The 18,892-nt window shown below is 39.8% G+C and overlaps 2 protein-coding genes across 3 annotated transcripts in view; one reads left to right on the top strand and one right to left on the bottom strand.

The window, feature by feature from the left end:
• The window catches only part of sipa1l3 (signal-induced proliferation-associated 1 like 3), an 84,241-nt gene extending 81,069 nt beyond the window's left edge, over nt 1–3,172 (bottom strand). The window contains exon 1 of one of the 2 annotated variants that reach the window (XM_079873973.1): nt 2,950–3,172. The gene's annotated coding sequence lies outside the window, so the exon portion shown is untranslated. The remainder of the gene's footprint in view (nt 1–2,949) is intronic. The other variant, XM_079873974.1, reaches the window with a different exon arrangement.
• Nucleotides 3,173–7,594: 4,422 nt separating this feature from the next.
• map3k10 (mitogen-activated protein kinase kinase kinase 10) overlaps nt 7,595–18,892 on the top strand; it is a 30,645-nt gene continuing 19,347 nt past the window's right edge. The window contains exon 1 of the mRNA XM_079874120.1: nt 7,595–8,554. Within this exon, the coding sequence (XP_079730246.1) occupies nt 7,678–8,554 (877 nt within the window). The 5' untranslated portion in view covers nt 7,595–7,677. The remainder of the gene's footprint in view (nt 8,555–18,892) is intronic.

The following is an 18,892-nucleotide window of genomic DNA, read 5'->3' as shown; positions in this document are numbered from 1 at the left end:
TAGTTGATGGAAAAAGAACTTATGAATTCCCAAGAACTCCAGCTATTCCTCCACACACAGATATATTGCTATTTTACAGGGCAAGTTACTGAAAACTGGAGTTTAGCCTAACACCTGGATGCATTTATTTAAGATTTACAACGGCATTCAGCTCCTCACAAAAATACATTTTGTCTTAAGTTATTGCCTGAAAGACGAATCTGCTCCAAGCTTGAGTCTATTTTTGTGTGAACGGCAGCAGTGACTGATGTCCAAGTTTGTCCATAAAGAAGCCCCTTACTGTTCTTTGCTTCACATACCATGAGAACTGAATTTGGCCAATATGACTGTTTATCAGATACATTCATGTGATTGAATTAGCCTCAAAGAGGAAGGACTAAAATAAAACCTCAAAATTCCAGGCACGACAGTCTGGTTCTCTAATTTCATACGGTTTAACATGGTGGTATGGCGTGTGCACTGGTGAAGCCATCTGACTCCCCCTGAAACACATGCTGATTTTTAGTTATACTGCTATATGTCAGTGCATGACCTGCAGTGGAGTCAATAATATTCATAAAGCACTTAAACAAAGGGATAGTTCAACCAAACATTTAAATTCTGCCCTGAACATAGAGACAAATTTGTATGACTTAGGCTACTTAATTCCTACTTAAAGCAGAATGCACGTAGCCAGATCTTGAGACTGACAGCAGAAGGTCTGGACTCCAACACAGCTTTCATTGGCCAAGGAAGGACCAAGCAAGAAGGACTTCAGACCGAAAGCAACCAATCAGAGTATCATGTTTAGGGGCGGGAAAATGCCAAATAAAAAAGCCAAAAGGCGTGCACTTAATTTAGGAACGTTGTACAAGTTTACTGCAGCAATGGTGATGTGAACTTCACATTCTTTTAAAAATCTAGTGTTTAGTTCATCCAGATAAGCACTCAATGTCACAGGCTTTCTTTTTTCCATAAGGGGGTTTGGCATCATGACGGCTTTGTTTACAAGTGGACCGCTAAAGAACGTGACACATACATTTTCTGGAAATCCTGGAGATTTTTTCAACCAATCAGATGACGACTTCGAAACTCCCAAAGTTTTTTCCATTTCATGTGCCATATGCATCGGACGTTCAGCCAACGGCCTGTGGGAATTTGCATACAATTTACCCTATAAAGCAGGGATAGGCTACGTCGGTTCTGGAGTGCCGCTGTCCTAAAGAGTTTAGCTCCAACCCTGATAATAAAAACTCACCTGCCTGTAGCCTGTCACCTGTGCCTTTATAATCCTGAAGACACTGATTAGCTTGTTCAGGTGTGTTTGATTAAGGTTGGAGCTAAAACTCTGGAGGACAGCGGCACTCCAAAACCAACTTTGCCCATCCCTGCAATAAAGCCTACTAGTTTCATATTTGAAACATTAATTTCTAAGGTTTTTAAATTATCAAAACTTTGCAGAAAATCCCATTGTACTCAATCCACTTCAACCTTTTGCCCTCTTATTGATAGTTCATACTTTTTTGCAAGTAAAAGGCCTTTTAGTATAGTTTTAAAAACGTCCACCTTCAGGTTGTGGTGCACGTGTCTTTTTGTTGTGAAATCGTTACTGATTTTTATAAAGTAAACGTAATAATAACTTTTATACTATTTTTTTTTTTTTTTACTACAAAAATCATCATGTTAACAAAAAAAAAAATCATGTTAAAAAGTATCAAATATGATACAACAGGCTTTTGAGGCACATTTACTTGTAGATCTCTCAATCATCATTGTATTGCATTCCTTAATATGCAATGCCCTCAACAATGAACACAACAGATAAGCTTTGATCATAAACCTAAACATTTAAATATTATCTTACTAAGGCATATTGTTTGAGGATATTGAGTGATATTCTCATACAGATATAAAAATCTCATTGGTTTACATTACAAGCTATCAAAGTTTCATCTACTTGTTTTGCCATATAAATAACAACTGCACCAAATTGCATATTTTGATGTTTTTCCTCAGAGTGTGAGCTCCATATTCTCACTTTCTCATACTATATGAACCATAAAAAACACGATGTATCAAATATGATACAAAACATAAAACACGTGTGCTTTTTTTGTTCGATTTTGTCAACAGTTTCTAAAACATCGTATGGTGAAAGTGACTAAAGCTGTGACTCTACAACTTTTGACTTCCAGAAAAGTCAGTCAGTCATACAGGCTTGTGACAAGAATGAGTGAGTAAATGATGATAGAAAATAAATTCTATCTGAACTATTCCTTTAATCCAATAGTGACACATAAACCACCTGTTGTTATTAGGATTATGAATTATTATTATTCAAATGGTTTTCTGCCATAACCAAAATACATCTACCCAAATATACCCAAATCTATTACAAGTGCTAAATACCAAACTTAAAACTCACACCAAACCGCTTTTTTATTAATTAACAAACTGCAAAGCAACATTTGTAGACTGAGATGTACTGGCCTTTTCAGTTGGGTTCTTCAAGCATGTGCTGAAACTTTACAAGTAAGCAACAATCTGCCCTCACCAACAACGAAACATTCATTTTAAGAAGCTTCAAGACACATTAACTTTCTTTAAGAACAAGGGCACCATTGTGTGAAAAGTGTAGTCTCACTATTGTTGCATGGCCTTAGTCCAGGTGAGTGAAAACTACATAGTACTGACGCATGCGCGCTGACTGATCAGGAAGGACTAAAGCGTTTATATTCGCTAACGTTTTTTCACTTAATGAAAATACAGTACAGTGATCCCAAATCCTGCATAATGACCAGTGCTTGCTTCATAAAAACCACCACTGCCCACTATTTGCTCGTGTACACAATAAAGAAACATGACAAAATCTGAAAGCTGTCCAACGGCTCCCGAGTTTTACTCGCCACTTCGCATTGTTGATTTAAACCTGATCGTTAAAACTAATTATCCCCGGTAAACGTCTCTTACCTTATCCGACCCGGGAACGCGTGAGGGGAAAACTTCCCTAAATTTCCCTAAGGAGACATGTGTAGTCCGTAAAACGTTTCAGAAATCCTGTGGATATTGTCGCTCCAGCGCCGTTCGCCAACGAGGAATTCTTCTTGGCTCCCACATTCGTTATTCCTCTTCCTCCCAGCCAACCGAAACCACGACGCCCGGCTGCTACTCGCGCACACACATATGACACTGCGCATGCGCGGGGCTGCATTCACAAGTGTCTGTCTGTAGTAACATATGAAAGAGAGCGAATTCCGCAATGTAACGTGAACAGCGATCTGTAATATAGCATATAGTTTAATTCACAACAGTACAAACAATAAACACAACATGAATGCACTGTCTAAATACAAATAAAATAACTAAAAACATATCACATTCATAACCACGACACATTCATTCTGGCTTTCTTATTTATATTTATTTATTTGTTATTAGAAAATAAAATTCAAATAAAACAAGGATTGTCTGGAAATGAGTGAAATTGGGGTTTAAGCTTAAATATATTATTTCCCTTTAAAAAAAAAAATCAATAATGTATAAATTTTCCTTTCCATTTCCATATCATGTTCATTAGCCTATCTGTCACATGGTTAACATGTTTAGAAGCCACTTGCATTAAAACAGTTAATACTACAGCACAAAGTGACTGAATGGGGAAACCAACATATAAAGGCAACGTAATTTGGATGTGTAAATGACACTGATTGTGTTATACTATAGCCTACAGCGGCACAATGATGATGAATGACTGCATCCTGACGTCAGACTGCACTGCAGTGTCATATCTTTTCGGCTTTTTCTCAAAGCATTTTTGCAAACAGCGCACATGTGATACGTGCAACAGAAGCAGATTTTCGGTTGTAAAGACAATCCTTTTTTGGAGGTCTCCATAGTATGACACAAATTTAGATACCACGTCTATCTACAGTAGGCTATACGTTAAACTTAACTGAGGTACATTTTTCGTGTAGTGTAGCACACCCTTGTGGTCACTCAACACCGTCTTCTGTTAATAATTCCTTCAATATTATCAATGTTCACTCTCTTTTTAAACCAAGATAAATGGCTAGAAATGTTGCTAAACTACTTGTTATTAAATGCAGCCAGCTTTATAACCAGCTGTTTTTTTGTGCTATAGGTTAATTTTATGTTTAATAATAGTTAACCATTCTGGTTATGACAATAAAAAGTGCCCTAATGCTTTGAAAAAAGAGACTGCATTTGTGGAGTCTGACGCAAAATAGTGAATGATTGAAAATCATTTCAAATGGAGAGTCGTGTTTAAAAGCCTTAAAATGCACCAAACTGATATTTAAACTCCCAGAAGCAAAAACATTTAAAGCGGCTCAGTGAATTTGCATGTCCATGAAAACACATGTGGAATGCCATCATTCTTCTACATAAAACAGGTTTTAAATATCTTTAGATTGATTACAAAAATCAAAATATTGTATTCATGCAGGCTGATGAGGTTGATCACATATTCAAATGCAAATAGGAAAATTGCCAATGTATAAATTATAATGGTTGATATCTAGTATATTAAGCTTTTGCTTTATTAAAATCACTGTCTGGCTTCATGCAGGCTATTGAGAATCATGTAAGTTTTCAATCAAATTATGACATTTGTCCTATTCATCTTCTGCCATTAATCCTAACACCTTTTTGCTCTATAGATAGTGTAACCTGTTATAGACCAAAGTGTGACAGGGAGAGAGCAGGTAAGTGATACTTAGCACAGACCTTCTGCACCACATCTTCTGTTCTCTATTCTGACAACGCAACCAACATCAACTAAGTTAGTATGGCAAACTGAAAGCGTACTAGAGAACAGCAGGACCTTATGGCATGACTACAAGAAGCCAGAAAGAAAATCTGCCATTAATGTGATCCAGAATCTCACCAGGGGGCAGTATGACATAATGGAGCAAAACTGTTCTCTTTCAGGACATGTTGTGCAGGTCAGCCATTCAACTGAACTGCATTTCCACCTGAATATATGACAATAAAGATCATAAAGTGATATGCCTAATGAAAAATTATTATTATTTTATGTTTCCGGCTAATAAACCCCCTAGGCTTAAGCTAGTCCCAGACTAAACTGCATGTCTCAACATGCACACCAGTAATAATTTTATTTTGAGGCACATTTATAAATACCGGTAATAATAATAATAATAATAATAATAACCTACTTAAATGCCCTAATTGAACTAAGGCCTAATCCTGGCTTAATAGGTTAATAGCCATGTCTGTTATGTTTTAATGTTTTATGGGGACTTTCCATAGACATAATGATTTTTATACTGTACAAACTATATATTCTATCGCCCTGCACTAACCCTACCCCATAAACCTATACCCATCACAGAAAACTTTCTGCATTTTTACATTTTCAAAAAACATAACTTAGTATGATTTATAAGCTGTTTTCCTCATGGGAACCAAAAATGTCCCCACAAGGACAAAAATGTATTGCCATCTTTGTGGGGACATTTTGTCACACACACACACACACACACACACACACACACACACACACACACACACACACACACACATTTATTATCTATAAAAAATATATTTTATATTAATGTCATATATAATTATAGAATTGACAATTTAATTTTATATTATATTATATTATATTATATTATATTATATTATATTATATTATATTATATTATATTATATTAGGCTATATTATATTATATTATACATTATATCTGGTCCTAACAGGTCACATCCACTTTGCATACACTATAAACTCAATTTCCCAGAATGCCCTACTGTCCTCCACCCCCAGTCCAGCCGGTGTATTTGGATACAAAGTCAGCCTCAGGAGCTGACAGCTCGGTCCATGGACTAGATCGTCTTTCTCACAGATAAAGGAAACGGGGGTAGAAACGATTCGATTGAGATGGACGACAGGACGACTATCTGACCCAGCTGGGAGAAATATTACAAGAGCATCCTTCAGTGGAATTCGATGATGTGTACAACATATGGGAATATTTCAGCATTATGATACGCCCATGCGACGAGCTGTGTGGATGTTGTGATGTACAGTGAACGATCCAAGCAACCATAAACACATCTGGGCTGGAAGGACGTATGGATAGCCTACTTTCTCACTGATCACTGGATTACAAGAAATATCGTTGCAGAATATAGAAAGGAACTAGGTGGCTATCATCATCATCATCATCATCATCATTATTATTATTATTATTATTATAAAGATGGTGGACGCATTTTGTGCTGGCTATTATTTGGGCAACATAAACACATTATTGAGAATTTCGTCGCCTAATCGCTACGACCTGGATAAAAGTAACCTTTATGCAAGCCATTCGCATCACTCTTATTCTTCATAGAATGATCTCAATATCGCTATATCATAATAATCTAATATCAAGCCGAAGTTCCGCTTAAGCTTATCATACATTTCTATTTATAGACGCAACTGACTCCAGCTTTATGGATCAACTGCTCGATGACAATAAAATGTCTACTGTTAAAATGACAATCATGGAACATGAGGACTTGAAATAAGAACTTGCGCTTCCAGTCGCTTTTCTTATGACTTGAATTAAATTGCAAACAGTAGACGTGTAGTAGCCTAGCTATAGTAGGCTAACGTTTATTGATTAAATATTAATACGCCTTTCCAAATATGCTAAACGCTAAATGGGTAGAAAATATTATGTATGTCGACTAGCCTAAATCTAATGACAACCACTGCTCTTGCATCTCTCTGTTGTGATTCTCATCTTAAAATGGACGCGCGCTTTCCTTGACGGCAATTTAGACACTTGAACTGTCTTATAGAGTTCGCAATGTACCAGATTTACACAAAACAAGAGAAACGTGAAGTGAATATTACGAATGTGCAAATAATTGTGGATGTTTTGAGATCGCGAGCTGGCGCATCCCTGTGAGCCTATCAGAGCTGAATGTCTGAAGATGCCTTAAGTTTGCGCATGCATGTGTTTAAGGCTATGAATATTCATTAACGTCCATTGCTAAGAGCAACATCGATGTACATTTACAAATATGAGAGTTTTACATGGATCGGATTTACATAGATTAGGGGTTATGACAACATTCCAGAGATTTAACCCCTAGGTTACTAGATCCTGATATGTGGTGTAGGTCAAATTATCAGAAGACCCATCTAGTTCCTGTTTTATCCTGTAGTAGCTAATATTCTTTTAGTTAAGGATTCTGCTGTTACAAGGAGAAATCAAGCAAGGCCTTCATAGATTCTTCTAATGGAAAAGCCCAATGCTGCTCAAGCAACCAAAAAGAAAACATTCCTATGTCTTGATGGACTGGACATTCTCATCTAATCTCATGGACTTTGGATCTCATGTTTCTCTAGAAAAAACGTGTATTGTAATTCAAAACTCTTATTCAGAATCCTTGTCCTAGTCATATTAGAGCTGTAAGCATACATTGACTGACTACAATGGCTCTATAAATGTTAAAACACACGCAAAGTGTGCTGTGGACAATCCAAGCAACCGGTGAGGACAGTGAAGGGGCAGCCCAGCAAAAGCTTTACTCATTGATTTCTTCACTCATCAACCAGGCCTGCACTCAGTAGATGGGCTCTGCATGGATATTGTGCGCAAGTTGACAGAGGGCCTCCTCCAGCTTTTGAGACCTCATCGCTGACCTGTGCACTCAGTGATGGACCCATATACAAGACTGAGTGGAGTAGGAGCTGGAGGTGGTGGCAGTGCTGCCCCACTACCTTGCACCAACATTGGAGGTTCCTGTGTTCCCCCTGTCCTCCCAGAAAATACAAATTCAACACCCTGCCTGACACACAACAGCAGTAGCAGCCAGAACTCCTCTACTCGTCTTTCCTCAGTGGGATCCCCAGATTCCCATCTTCCCCATCATCATGATGGCATTAACACTTACTGGACAGCTGTCTTTGATTATGAGGCCACAGCTGACGAGGAGCTGACCTTGCGACGCGGTGACCTATTGGAGGTGCTCTCCAAGGACTCCAAAGTGTCTGGAGATGAGGGCTGGTGGACTGGAAAGATCCGAGACAAGGTGGGCATATTCCCTAGTAATTACGTGACCCGACGGGACGCCAGCTATCCAGCATTGCCTCCGGGAGGTCTGGTCGGTGGGGAGTCGCCACTGGATATTGATTTCTCAGAGCTGTGCTTGGAGGAAGTGATCGGCGCCGGCGGATTTGGAAAGGTGTATAGGGGTGTGTGGCAAGATGAGGAAGTGGCTGTTAAAGCGGCTCGTCAGGACCCAGATGAGGACATCAGTGCCACGGCAGAGAACGTGAGGCAGGAGGCCAGACTCTTCTGGATGCTCCGACACCGCAACATCATCGCTCTCCGAGGTGTTTGCCTGCAAGAGCCAAATCTTTGCCTGGTTATGGAATATGCCCGTGGTGGAGCACTTAACCGGGCACTTGCTGGGAAAAAGGTGCCTCCTCGGGTACTGGTGAATTGGGCAGTGCAGATTGCGACTGGAATGGACTACTTGCACAACCAAACTTTTGTGCCAATCATCCATCGAGACCTCAAATCCAGTAACAGTGAGTAACATTTCTTTATTGTTCACTGTTAAATTAAATGTGCTAAATTGGACCTCATCATTGGGTCAGTACTCCTAAAGGGGACAACTTTGCACCTTATCTACACCTAAAAGGTCCACATTATTACCTTAGCATAGTATGAACCCCTACGTTACTACTATGAACCTTACAAAGGTACAAAGATGTCCCTTTGAGTGGCAAGCAGTTGTACCCCTAAAGGTAAAAATTTTGCAAAAATAAAATTCTGAGTGTGTTCTGATGCACTCAACACCAACATATTCATACGCAACAATAAATCTGAAATGGGAATTGCACGAAAATCATGGGTTTGGCACTGGTGGAGTGAACAATAGGAATAGATGTTGTGTGTGGACTTTTTCCTATAGCCTCTTGTCGTTGCATTGCTTTCTCTTCTTAAGACGAACTGCTCTGCTCTGGAAAATACTGGGCTATTTTTGGTCCTTTGTGCTATTTGCAGCTAAGCGCAGTTGGAGTTGTTGTGGGCAGAAAGAAGAGAGTAGCTGAATGGATGAGTATGGATGCATTTTGGAAAATGAACGCTGCACACTAGATATACTAAGTGTTCGATTTCTGCAGTTTTTGCAGTAGCAGAGCTTGACAGACCCTCAAGAGAAGATTTAGTAAAGTCTGCTAATCCCTGTCAAATCCATGAAAACAGTCATCCCAGTGCTGCTCCCTCTCTCAGCAATGGGATGCTTGTTTACTGTGCCCCTGTAGACACAGGAGGGGTGAAAGCATTAGCTGTCAGAGTTTAGAGTTTCACTGCTTCTCATTATCCAGGGGCTCTGAGCTCAGGTATCCTCTTCAAACTGTAGGCGTACTTGGAGATTGGCACAGCTGCTGTGGCAACAGAGGCGGATTCCAAGCCCTCCAGCCTCTTCCCAGCTCCCCTCAATTGCACCCTAGACATCCCCCTCCCCCCATAGTACAGTCCCCGCTCAACAACACAGTACAGCGGGATTGTGTGTATGGTATAGTGTCCCCTTTAGTGGACCAATAATTGCATTCCTTTACTAGTGTTGGTGTTTGTCATAACATTAATCTCTGATTTAGTACCCCTCATAATTGGTGTGTAATTCAACTGGCTTTGTAAATGCATCATATTAGAGCACCGATACGAGGAGTCAGGACAAAAGACAAAGACTTTTACATTTGCATACCAAAATTTCTGTAATAGCTGCCTCTCCCTCATGTTGCCTGGAGGGCTAATTTGAACATACTTGGTTCGGTGGTTGTCAGTACATCTGAATAACTAGGATAATCTGATTACTGTGACCTCCTTTAAAGTGATGTCACTATGTGTGTGTGAGTTGATAGGCTGGAGTCATTGGTCAGTTCATGTCGTTAACTGAGCTCACTCTGGACTTAAGTTACCGTTGTTACAGAATGGCCCACACTCTGGGAAAACAAAAGAGAAATGGGGATCAATTGGATGGGTGACTCAGCTGAGAGTAACGCTAAACCCCCGATCACCTTCCCTTGACACACTCCTCAGGCAAGTCTTTCCTGGAACACAGGAATGGCTAATGGCCACTGTCTAGTGCAATCAAATAGTCGTGGCACACATTTTTCCACTCTTAATGAAGCCAATTAATATCCCTACACTTAACTTCAATATTATGTTAAAGGCTGTGGTTGACCGATATATTAGTCAGACATGATAATAAGATTATATTTGACAATTTTGAGATTATCAGCATCAGCCAGTAGCTGGTCATTCCACCTAGTGTCACTTTAAAAAGCTATGTCAGCTGCTAGTTCATGGATTTTATGCATTTGGATTCTCAAATTATAGCAAATCGTCATCATTAAAGGTTACTGAGCGGTTGCCTTGACTTTTGGCTTGCTTAGTTGGGGACATTTAATATTCATCAATATTATTGATCTGCTTTACTTAAGGTGGACAATGACGCAATTTTCTTCTAGAAACAAACTTTGTTGTATTATTTTCATGTTATCACACTGAAGCTGCTTTGATACAATCTGTATTGTAAAAAGCGCTATATAAATAAAGGTGACTTGACTTTACTTGACTAGTAAACCATGCCTCTTCAATGACAGGACACGTTTACATACTCAACCGTGGACGTAAAAGTGTAGTCCTGTATTTTTATGACCTTAACACATCCCTTAACAACAGTCTTATGTACATATGCACACCTAAAATGTACAGACTACTAGGTTTGTGGTTGTTTTAGACTTCTGATTATCTGTTTTGAAATATTCACCTCAGTGAGGCTGGGCCGTTTTTCTACTCTGACTATAGTTCAGTTATTGGCCATGTGATGTCCATACCATCTTAGCAGGTGAATTGCTTGTAAAGGTGTAAATGAAGACTTGTCAAATAGTGTTTTACAAGCAGTTGTAGAGAAAATGAATCAGGGAGATGTGTCCGAGAATGGCTGAGAACACAGCAACATAGCAACAATGACCCCTTTATCGCACGCCCAAGACAGAGACGGCTCGACAATGACAGGAGTCACTCGCCTGGCTAGAGAAGGGGAGGGTGGATATGAGAAAATGAGCGTCTGGACCATGCACTAGAGTTCATATTGATACAGGGGACGGGGGGAAAGACTAAGGGATGTGTATGAATACATGTGTGGTTATATGTTTATGTCCTGGAAAAGCCCCAGGGTCTGAACTCACACAAGGTCAGTGGTAGGTTATAAGCACCGGGGTCAGCGGGGTACAGGGTTGAGCGACTCGTTTGTCACAAGTGACAGATGAATGGCTGTAGTTCTAATTTTCCTGTTGCTCAATTTGTAGAGCTTTGCACAAGGTCATGGGTTCAATTCCTAGAGAACCCACATACAAAATATACAATTTTAAGTCTCTTAAATGTATAGCCTAAATGCACTTGCACATGACATTACATCACAAACTATGTACTTATTGTATCTAACTGTGTCTAAAATGTGTTATATTGGTATTTTAGTTTGTTAAAAGTAATATTGGGGAAAGTTACTTTTAAAAGTAATTATTATTGCGTTATATTTTTTAAAAAAAGTAACTGATTGCATTACTTAGTTACTTTTTAAGTTACTTTTTCTCTCCTGTGCTGGGCTTGCTTGCTTGTTTCTTTAATTACAAAAAAAAGTTTTGGCAAATGTAAAGGCCCTTTCTCACCGAAAATGAAATGAATAATCCTCAGACTGAAGGGAATGCAAATTAACGCCTGTACAGTAGAGGGCGCAGCTCAAACAAATCTTTCACTTTTTACTTTTTTCACTTTTTGCTACCTCTCTCACACAGACTCAGTATTCAGAAGGTTAGCTTTTCAGGCTACAAAAAACTTTTACAAAAGAGGTTTGACAGTTTCACAACACCACTCTCCTGCCTTTACGACAACACCCTGCATTCATGCGACACATAAATGTCACCCACAATTTTAGGAATTCCATTAATAAGTAATAGGATACATTCCTTTCCCACCGATTGGAATGAGTCAGACGGGATGGTGGTAAAAGTGGGGCCATGGACTTTTTGCATTGTTTGCACTCTGTTAGTGACCATGAGTCATTTTTCCGGCCCTATCTGTTAAACGTTATACACCAATACCATTTTTAGAGGCCTTAGGGACAGATTTACTAACAGCTTGCTCCAGTGCAAACCCTCTTTTGGCGTTAAAAAAACTACTGTCAGTACTAAAGACACACAGTGAAAAGTAACGCTGAAAAGGCGCGGACACAATTATTTTTGCGGCTGACCTTATTGATTATGCATTTGTAGAAGTTTCCCTTTCAGACGCAAAATTTGTGGGAGTATTTATATGAATCACGCAAGGTGATTTACTAAGGTTTGCGCTAGTCAATTTACAGGTATTTGTGGCATTATTTACCGCCCAAAAAAAGCATGTCTGAAACCAGACGCTAATTTGCGCTGGTCTTGGTAGATTGCGTTGGTCATTATGGAAATGATCCGACTGCATCTGTGTTCTTTAATTTGTGTGTCGTCAGTAGATCTCACACAGAACTTTCCACTCCCATCTGTGCTTTTATGGAATTGCACTCTCACGCTGATTTGCCCTGTTTGGTAAATCTGGCCCATAATTTGAGAAGTGAGACCTGTATTTATAGTAAAGCCATAATTTTCCTATGTTTCCTCACTCTCAAGTAATGTTGGCAAGTCTGTAAATCATTTTTCTGTTTTATTGAAACGTCCAATGAAGCAATTCAGCCCAGTTAATTGAATTTCCCAGCATTACTTGAGAGACAGGACATTCTAGGAAAGTGTGCTTGATACATTCACTCCTCATCTCTGTCTCTGCAAGCACTCACTTGCACTCTGCGCTCCATAGCAGCTCTATGCAGGCGTGAATATCGGTAATGAATTTATGTCATACACGTTGTTAATTGTGAAGTATGTCCAATCTGCTGTTCGGCTTCTGGTGTTTCTGTTTGCAACAAACATTGCACGTACACTGCATGGAAGAAATCCATGACCTTCAATTATCCGTGTTACTTGAATGTGCATCACAATACAGAGGAAATGATCTGACGCTACTTCCGTTAAATAGTGACTTTAAACAGTGTGATAGCCTATATAGAGAAGCTCTAAGGGATGCCATGCATGATTATGAATGTATATTTATATTGTTCACGGATAGTTTTGGGATTTGATTTTACAATTGATTTACTCTTTCATATAGGCTGTATCCAATAAAAGCAAGCTCCAGCGCTGACTGTGATGCTCTTTGGCTCATATTTAAAACATCTCTGTTTTGGTGGGAATTGGGGATCTGTAGTACAGGTGTGTTTAGAGGCTGTGTGTATTGGCTGTCTTTTGTCTAGGCATGTGTGAGTGAGAGCGAGCAACTAGTGCAGGTCAGTGTCTTTCTTTGTTTAAACTTTGACACAGTTTAAATGCAAGCCAGATAGCAAATACACACAGTATCTGCCACAAAAATCAATAAAGAGACAATAAAAAGTAGGCCTGGCGGTCTTGGTTAATGAACTGAAGACCGTAGGCCTCATATGACTATGAGTAAAACTGTTCTAGTTAATATATAACCAGACACATTTTTTGCAGGCATGAGAATTTCTTAGTTGTTTTCTATTTAAAGAGTTAGAGTCCAAGGTTTGGCTCAGAACTCACGTGACACACAGCAAAGAAGACACACAAAGTGCTTATCCACACCCAAACTGAGCATACACTATAATGCATCACACACAGACGTTTACTAGTACGGACTGCAGCATCACACAGTCAATTATCAAAGCAAGACTTACCCAGTGCCCACACAGATAATATACACACATTTACACATACAGAAGTGTCTACAGGTGTAATGGCACAGTAAACACAGACAGTACCACACATCTGTACCCACCAAGTGACAAAGCATAGAGCATGTCGTGGATATCGTGGGAAAGACACAGAGTGTATAGTGTTGTAGTCCACATACCCTTGCAATGCACACTGAACAATACATGCAAATGTGACAACACAGGCAGCCACTATACTGTAGCTCTGTACACTGAACGCACTGGCATGGCCGAGTGCCTCAGATCTTGGGCACAATGCCCATGGCTGGCCTGCTCTTCTACCATCTTACTGTGCCATAGAAGTCAGAGGAGTATTGTTGGATCACTGAAAGCAAGGCAGACGGGAGCAGGGAGCAATGCATGTCAGTGCAATACAAGGGGGAGCAAGGCAGAGCCTCCCTAGACTAGAACAGGTTGTATTAGAGTGTCCTGTAAACAGATCATTACACAGCAGCCATGTTTCATTAACCAGGTCAGATGGTTTATTATCTCATAGAATGTTGGGTGAATTCATCTTAAATTGTAGCTTGGGTGAGTTAAAGGGTTAGGCTACTTCACTACTGGCAAAATGGGCTTTTAATAAAACTTGGCTGCTTATGCAGTTGAAAGGTGGAAAAAAATAAAATCGGTGAGACCTGACGAGAAAATGGTGGAATTGATTTAAATCGTAAATCGGATTTTTTTGTTTTAGGCCATATCGCCCAGCCCTAGTTTAATACAATGCTTTAATTATTAAAGAACAGCCATTGAAGAAGAAGTGTGCCTGGCAAGTGTGACAACACACAGATAAGAGGAGTAGCTCTGGCAGGCAGGTGTTTTGCTGACTGTCAGGTGCTGCTTGTGTCATGGAGTGTCTCTTTGCATGTGCCTCAGGTGACATTTACCTCAAAGAGGCCTGACAGCAGCACAGCTGACACAGAGAAAAGCTGGCTGTCCGCAGGTACATTTAACCCTGTGGGAGAGGGAGGCCATGACAACTACTCAGCAACTGAAGAGAATGTCAGTAAAGTTTCAGATTATTTACTTGAAATAAACTATTGAAGATAGATTAAAGATGAATACTAGTGTTTGGAGAGGATTAAAGAGTGAAAAGGAATGACCCTGTTCTGGAGTTCTTTCGCTGTTCTCTCCTCCCTATTCAGGCAAATTTTCATGCAGTTCCTGGTTGGTGGTTTGCATTCCAAATGTCCCTAAAAGAGGCTCAATGTATGTCTAGAGAACAAGGCCTTCATCAGTACAGCACAGGTTATAATAACACTGTTATCTATTGACATTACCGGGAGTCTATTGACATTCGAACAGAGTCGGACAGAAATTTGACTCTAATCGAGAATGCGGAAACTCAAGGACTTTTAAAAAGCACAGACAACAAAGCAGCAGCATCTAATGTCTGAAAGTCACCATGCAGAAGATCATATGGGTACAAAGCCATAATAATATCTCTCCTGGAGGGCAACGTTGTGCCGTGCTGGAACTGATTAAAGCTCAGTGAGCCGTTGGTGTCGCTTCTGCAGCCAACCAAAGGTATCGGTGACACGAGGTCTTCCAATGTAAAATCAAGCGCACGCACGCTCTAGGACTGAAACCTGTGCACATTTAAATTACTAGTTTCTTGCTTTCTAATGTGTTTGTTAACACTTTATTAGGGATAGGAATTGTGAAGTAGTCCAGTTCCTCTGAATGAGTACTCTTTTTTTTTTTTTAAGAAAAAATACATAATTTTGAGTGTGTAGCAAAAGAGTAGACAAGCTTTGGGAAGTAAAATCACATAAAATTGTGTCTTTAACAGACGCATTGTCGCACATCTGCCATGTCTGTAGTTTTTAACACTTTTTATTCGTGTAGCTCTGCACCAAATCCTCATCCAAAGCGCAATGGGTTGTGGGTAATATTAGCCATCAGAGTGTGAACGGATCCACACTTCGAAAATCTACTGGAAATAGTAGACCATCCGGGGACTTTTGGCTTACTCTTTTCAACATACAATGCTTTGAGACACACTTATTCTAATCTCACATACTATTGAGGATGGATAGTATGCGTGCACATTGGGACGCAGGTCCACTACACTAGGTGCGCTGTATGTTTTTGTTTCACTAAAAAAAATGCACTCATTTGTTCAGGAATCAGACTAAATTAGTTGCTCTGTATGTTTTTGATTCACAAAATGAACTGACTCGTTAGAATCAAGAGTTTGGGAACCAGAGTCACACTTATGGTTGTTATCGTCCAATGCGGTTGACGCAGAATAAGCAGTACAAAGTCTTTAATGAACACAAAGAATACCAAGGAGAATCGTACACTTGCCACACATAAAACAAAGGCGATGACCAACAACCGACTGAGCTAAACAGGGAGTATAAATACTCTAGGGCACAAACAAGGGAACTAAACGAGACACAGGTGAAACTAATCAGTGACTAAAGAAACTAACAAGAAAATGAATAAGGCTAAACAGAGAGGAAACACAGGCACATGAACAAAAAGACAATGAAACCAAACAATCCTGACAATAACATGACACTGGTTGTGCTGTATGTTTTCGGTTCACACTAGAGATCGTTCTCCACCCTGACTGTATTTACGATCTCGATATTTTATGATTTGGCTTTGATCTGGGGCTTTTCCTGTCAGATCTTGTAGTCTTACTGTATTCTTGGCAAAATAACCACGTACAATATACTAAAGCTACTGTGAAAGTACACTTTAAACATGGCTTTATGAAATGAATGGGACATCGGTCTCATTACACCCTATAAAGCCCAGACAGACTGCCATATATAGCTCCTCTTCAGTCATTCTTTCATATTTATATATTTCCACATCTCCCGCTCTCATTTTCTTTCTTTTGCTGCCTTTTTCTTATGCTGCTTGCTGTCTGAAATATCCACATCACTCCCTGTGTTTAGCACTCCTACATATAAAGCACACAAAGCCACAGCACAAGAATACAAATACATACTTATGCAAACACACACACACACAGATGATATGCCCCATTTCCTCTTGCCCTTGCTTCATTCCTTTATTCTCCTTTCACCCATTCCCATCATCATCCCTCTCTCTTTCTTTTTCCCCCTTTAGTTGAGTGTAAGAATGGATGCCTCGGCAGGCGACAGCTGGAATCTGATTCATACGGGAATGGAGAGAGGTAGGCAGGGTGAGAGAGAGAGAGACGGAGAGAATGAGGGAGAGAGAGGGGGATGAGAGGGATTGTCTGTAGGGCACAGTGATAAAGAGGAAATGCATGCAGTCTCCCAGAGACTGCTGAGGATAGGGAGGAAAAGGGGGCCACACTCAATGATTGGTCCAAACAAGCCCCGCCCAGCTTAGTCATGCCTCCGCTGATTGGTCCACAGCCATGCTTGCCACCAGCGCTCTTAGTCAATAACCTTTTCAGTGAAATTCTGCTTTGATGGCTGTTTATGTCACTGTGCTGAAATCAACTAGATAAGAATAATATCTGTCCATAAATATACATATACTCTAAAAAATGCTGGGTTGTTTCAACCCAATTTTGTGTAAAATATGGACAAACCTTGGGTTAAAAACTTGACCCAATGGCTGGGTTTGTCCATATTTGACCCAAATTTGGGTTGAAACAACCCAGCATTTTTTAGAGTGTACACTTAAAATATGTTTTCAGGAGACCTATTTTCAAAGCTGAATATAAATACCTTCTGTATTAGGGTAGGTGATGTAGCTAAAAGTTAAATCGCAAAAAAAAAATGCATTTTAATTATATTTGATGCCTTGATATTTATGTATTTGCTGTGAAATGGAGTAGAATATCATAAAAGCCATTGTAGCCAAGCAGATTCAAATGCTTCACACCAAGAATGATAACTATAGATAACGATAGATATAGTTCTAAAAATCGTTCAACGAGTCGGTGTTTCCCGAAACAGCATCGCACAGTAGTGTGGTTGGAACGACAGCTCTCGACCTGTGGTTAGAAGCAGAGTTCATTTGCATGACGTGTGGACTTAATAAATCATTATCTTGAGCAAAATAAGCAAGCTTACATTCAGTATCTGATATATTGCTCTCTCTATAGACGCAGGTCCAAAAATAGGAACCCCTAGGAAACACAAAGTGAAGGATTCGCACTGCTATGTCAGCATGTGAGTCTGTAAAAAATGTCTCTCTCAGCAGTGTAATGTAGTGTACTTGGGCGGAAGCAGCAGGTAGACCGAAGGGGAACAAGGGACCTGGTTCAGCCACAGTACCAGCTGTTCTTGCCTTCAGGGGACCGTTTCATTTCACGCTTCTGAACTATATATGGCACTGAGGGGAGAATCTGTGCCTTCAGATTAGAAGCTATGGAAGAGGGGGGGACTCTCCTATTGAATGAGACACAGACCTTTTCAGGGAGACAAAGCGGACAGCATAGAGTGGGTGAAAGAATATGTTTCACAGACAGCTTGTCTCTTTCTTGAATTGTAAGCCTGACAAATTAGGCAACGTTTAGGACTGTGACATGCCTGTGCCAGATATTACCATATTGTAAAATGCATATTTCCTGTCCTGGATGCTGATTGGTCAAAATGTGTACTAAAAACAAGCTCAACCTCTTTATTGGTTAATAATAAATCAGTGACTGTTCAAATATTTTTATCAGCCTCTTGACTTTAAACTGCTGGATGATGTGCCGTTCTCATGGATCGACAGAGAGACAAATGGTCTAGTCTCCAATCGGATCATGAAGGGTCAAGGTTCAAATTGCTTGTTGTATTGACAAACAGTTAAACAAGGGTCGCAGTGTGACAGATGTGTGTGCCATGACACCAAACACACTGCACTTTATCATCATCAGGCTTGGGTTAAAGTAGCTGCAGATGGAGACATATATAAAGGAAATGCTAATTAGGTTGTATTTGATGTCAATTGGGGGCCAGATTGTATAATACTTTGGAATGCTGGGATTGGCCAATCAGAATAAAGTTACACATATATATACATATAAATGCACAGAATATAAATAAAGTGTGAATATAAATGTAATGAATGGGAGTTATGGTTGATGTCCTGTGCATATGATGGTTGGCTA

The sequence above is a fragment of the Squalius cephalus genome (genome assembly GCF_949319135.1).
Source record: "Squalius cephalus genome assembly, chromosome: 6".
In the NCBI taxonomy this organism is placed as follows: Eukaryota; Metazoa; Chordata; class Actinopteri; order Cypriniformes; family Leuciscidae; genus Squalius; species Squalius cephalus.
The sequence above is the reverse complement of the archived record's forward strand: the minus strand, read 5'-3'. Positions and strand labels throughout refer to the sequence as shown.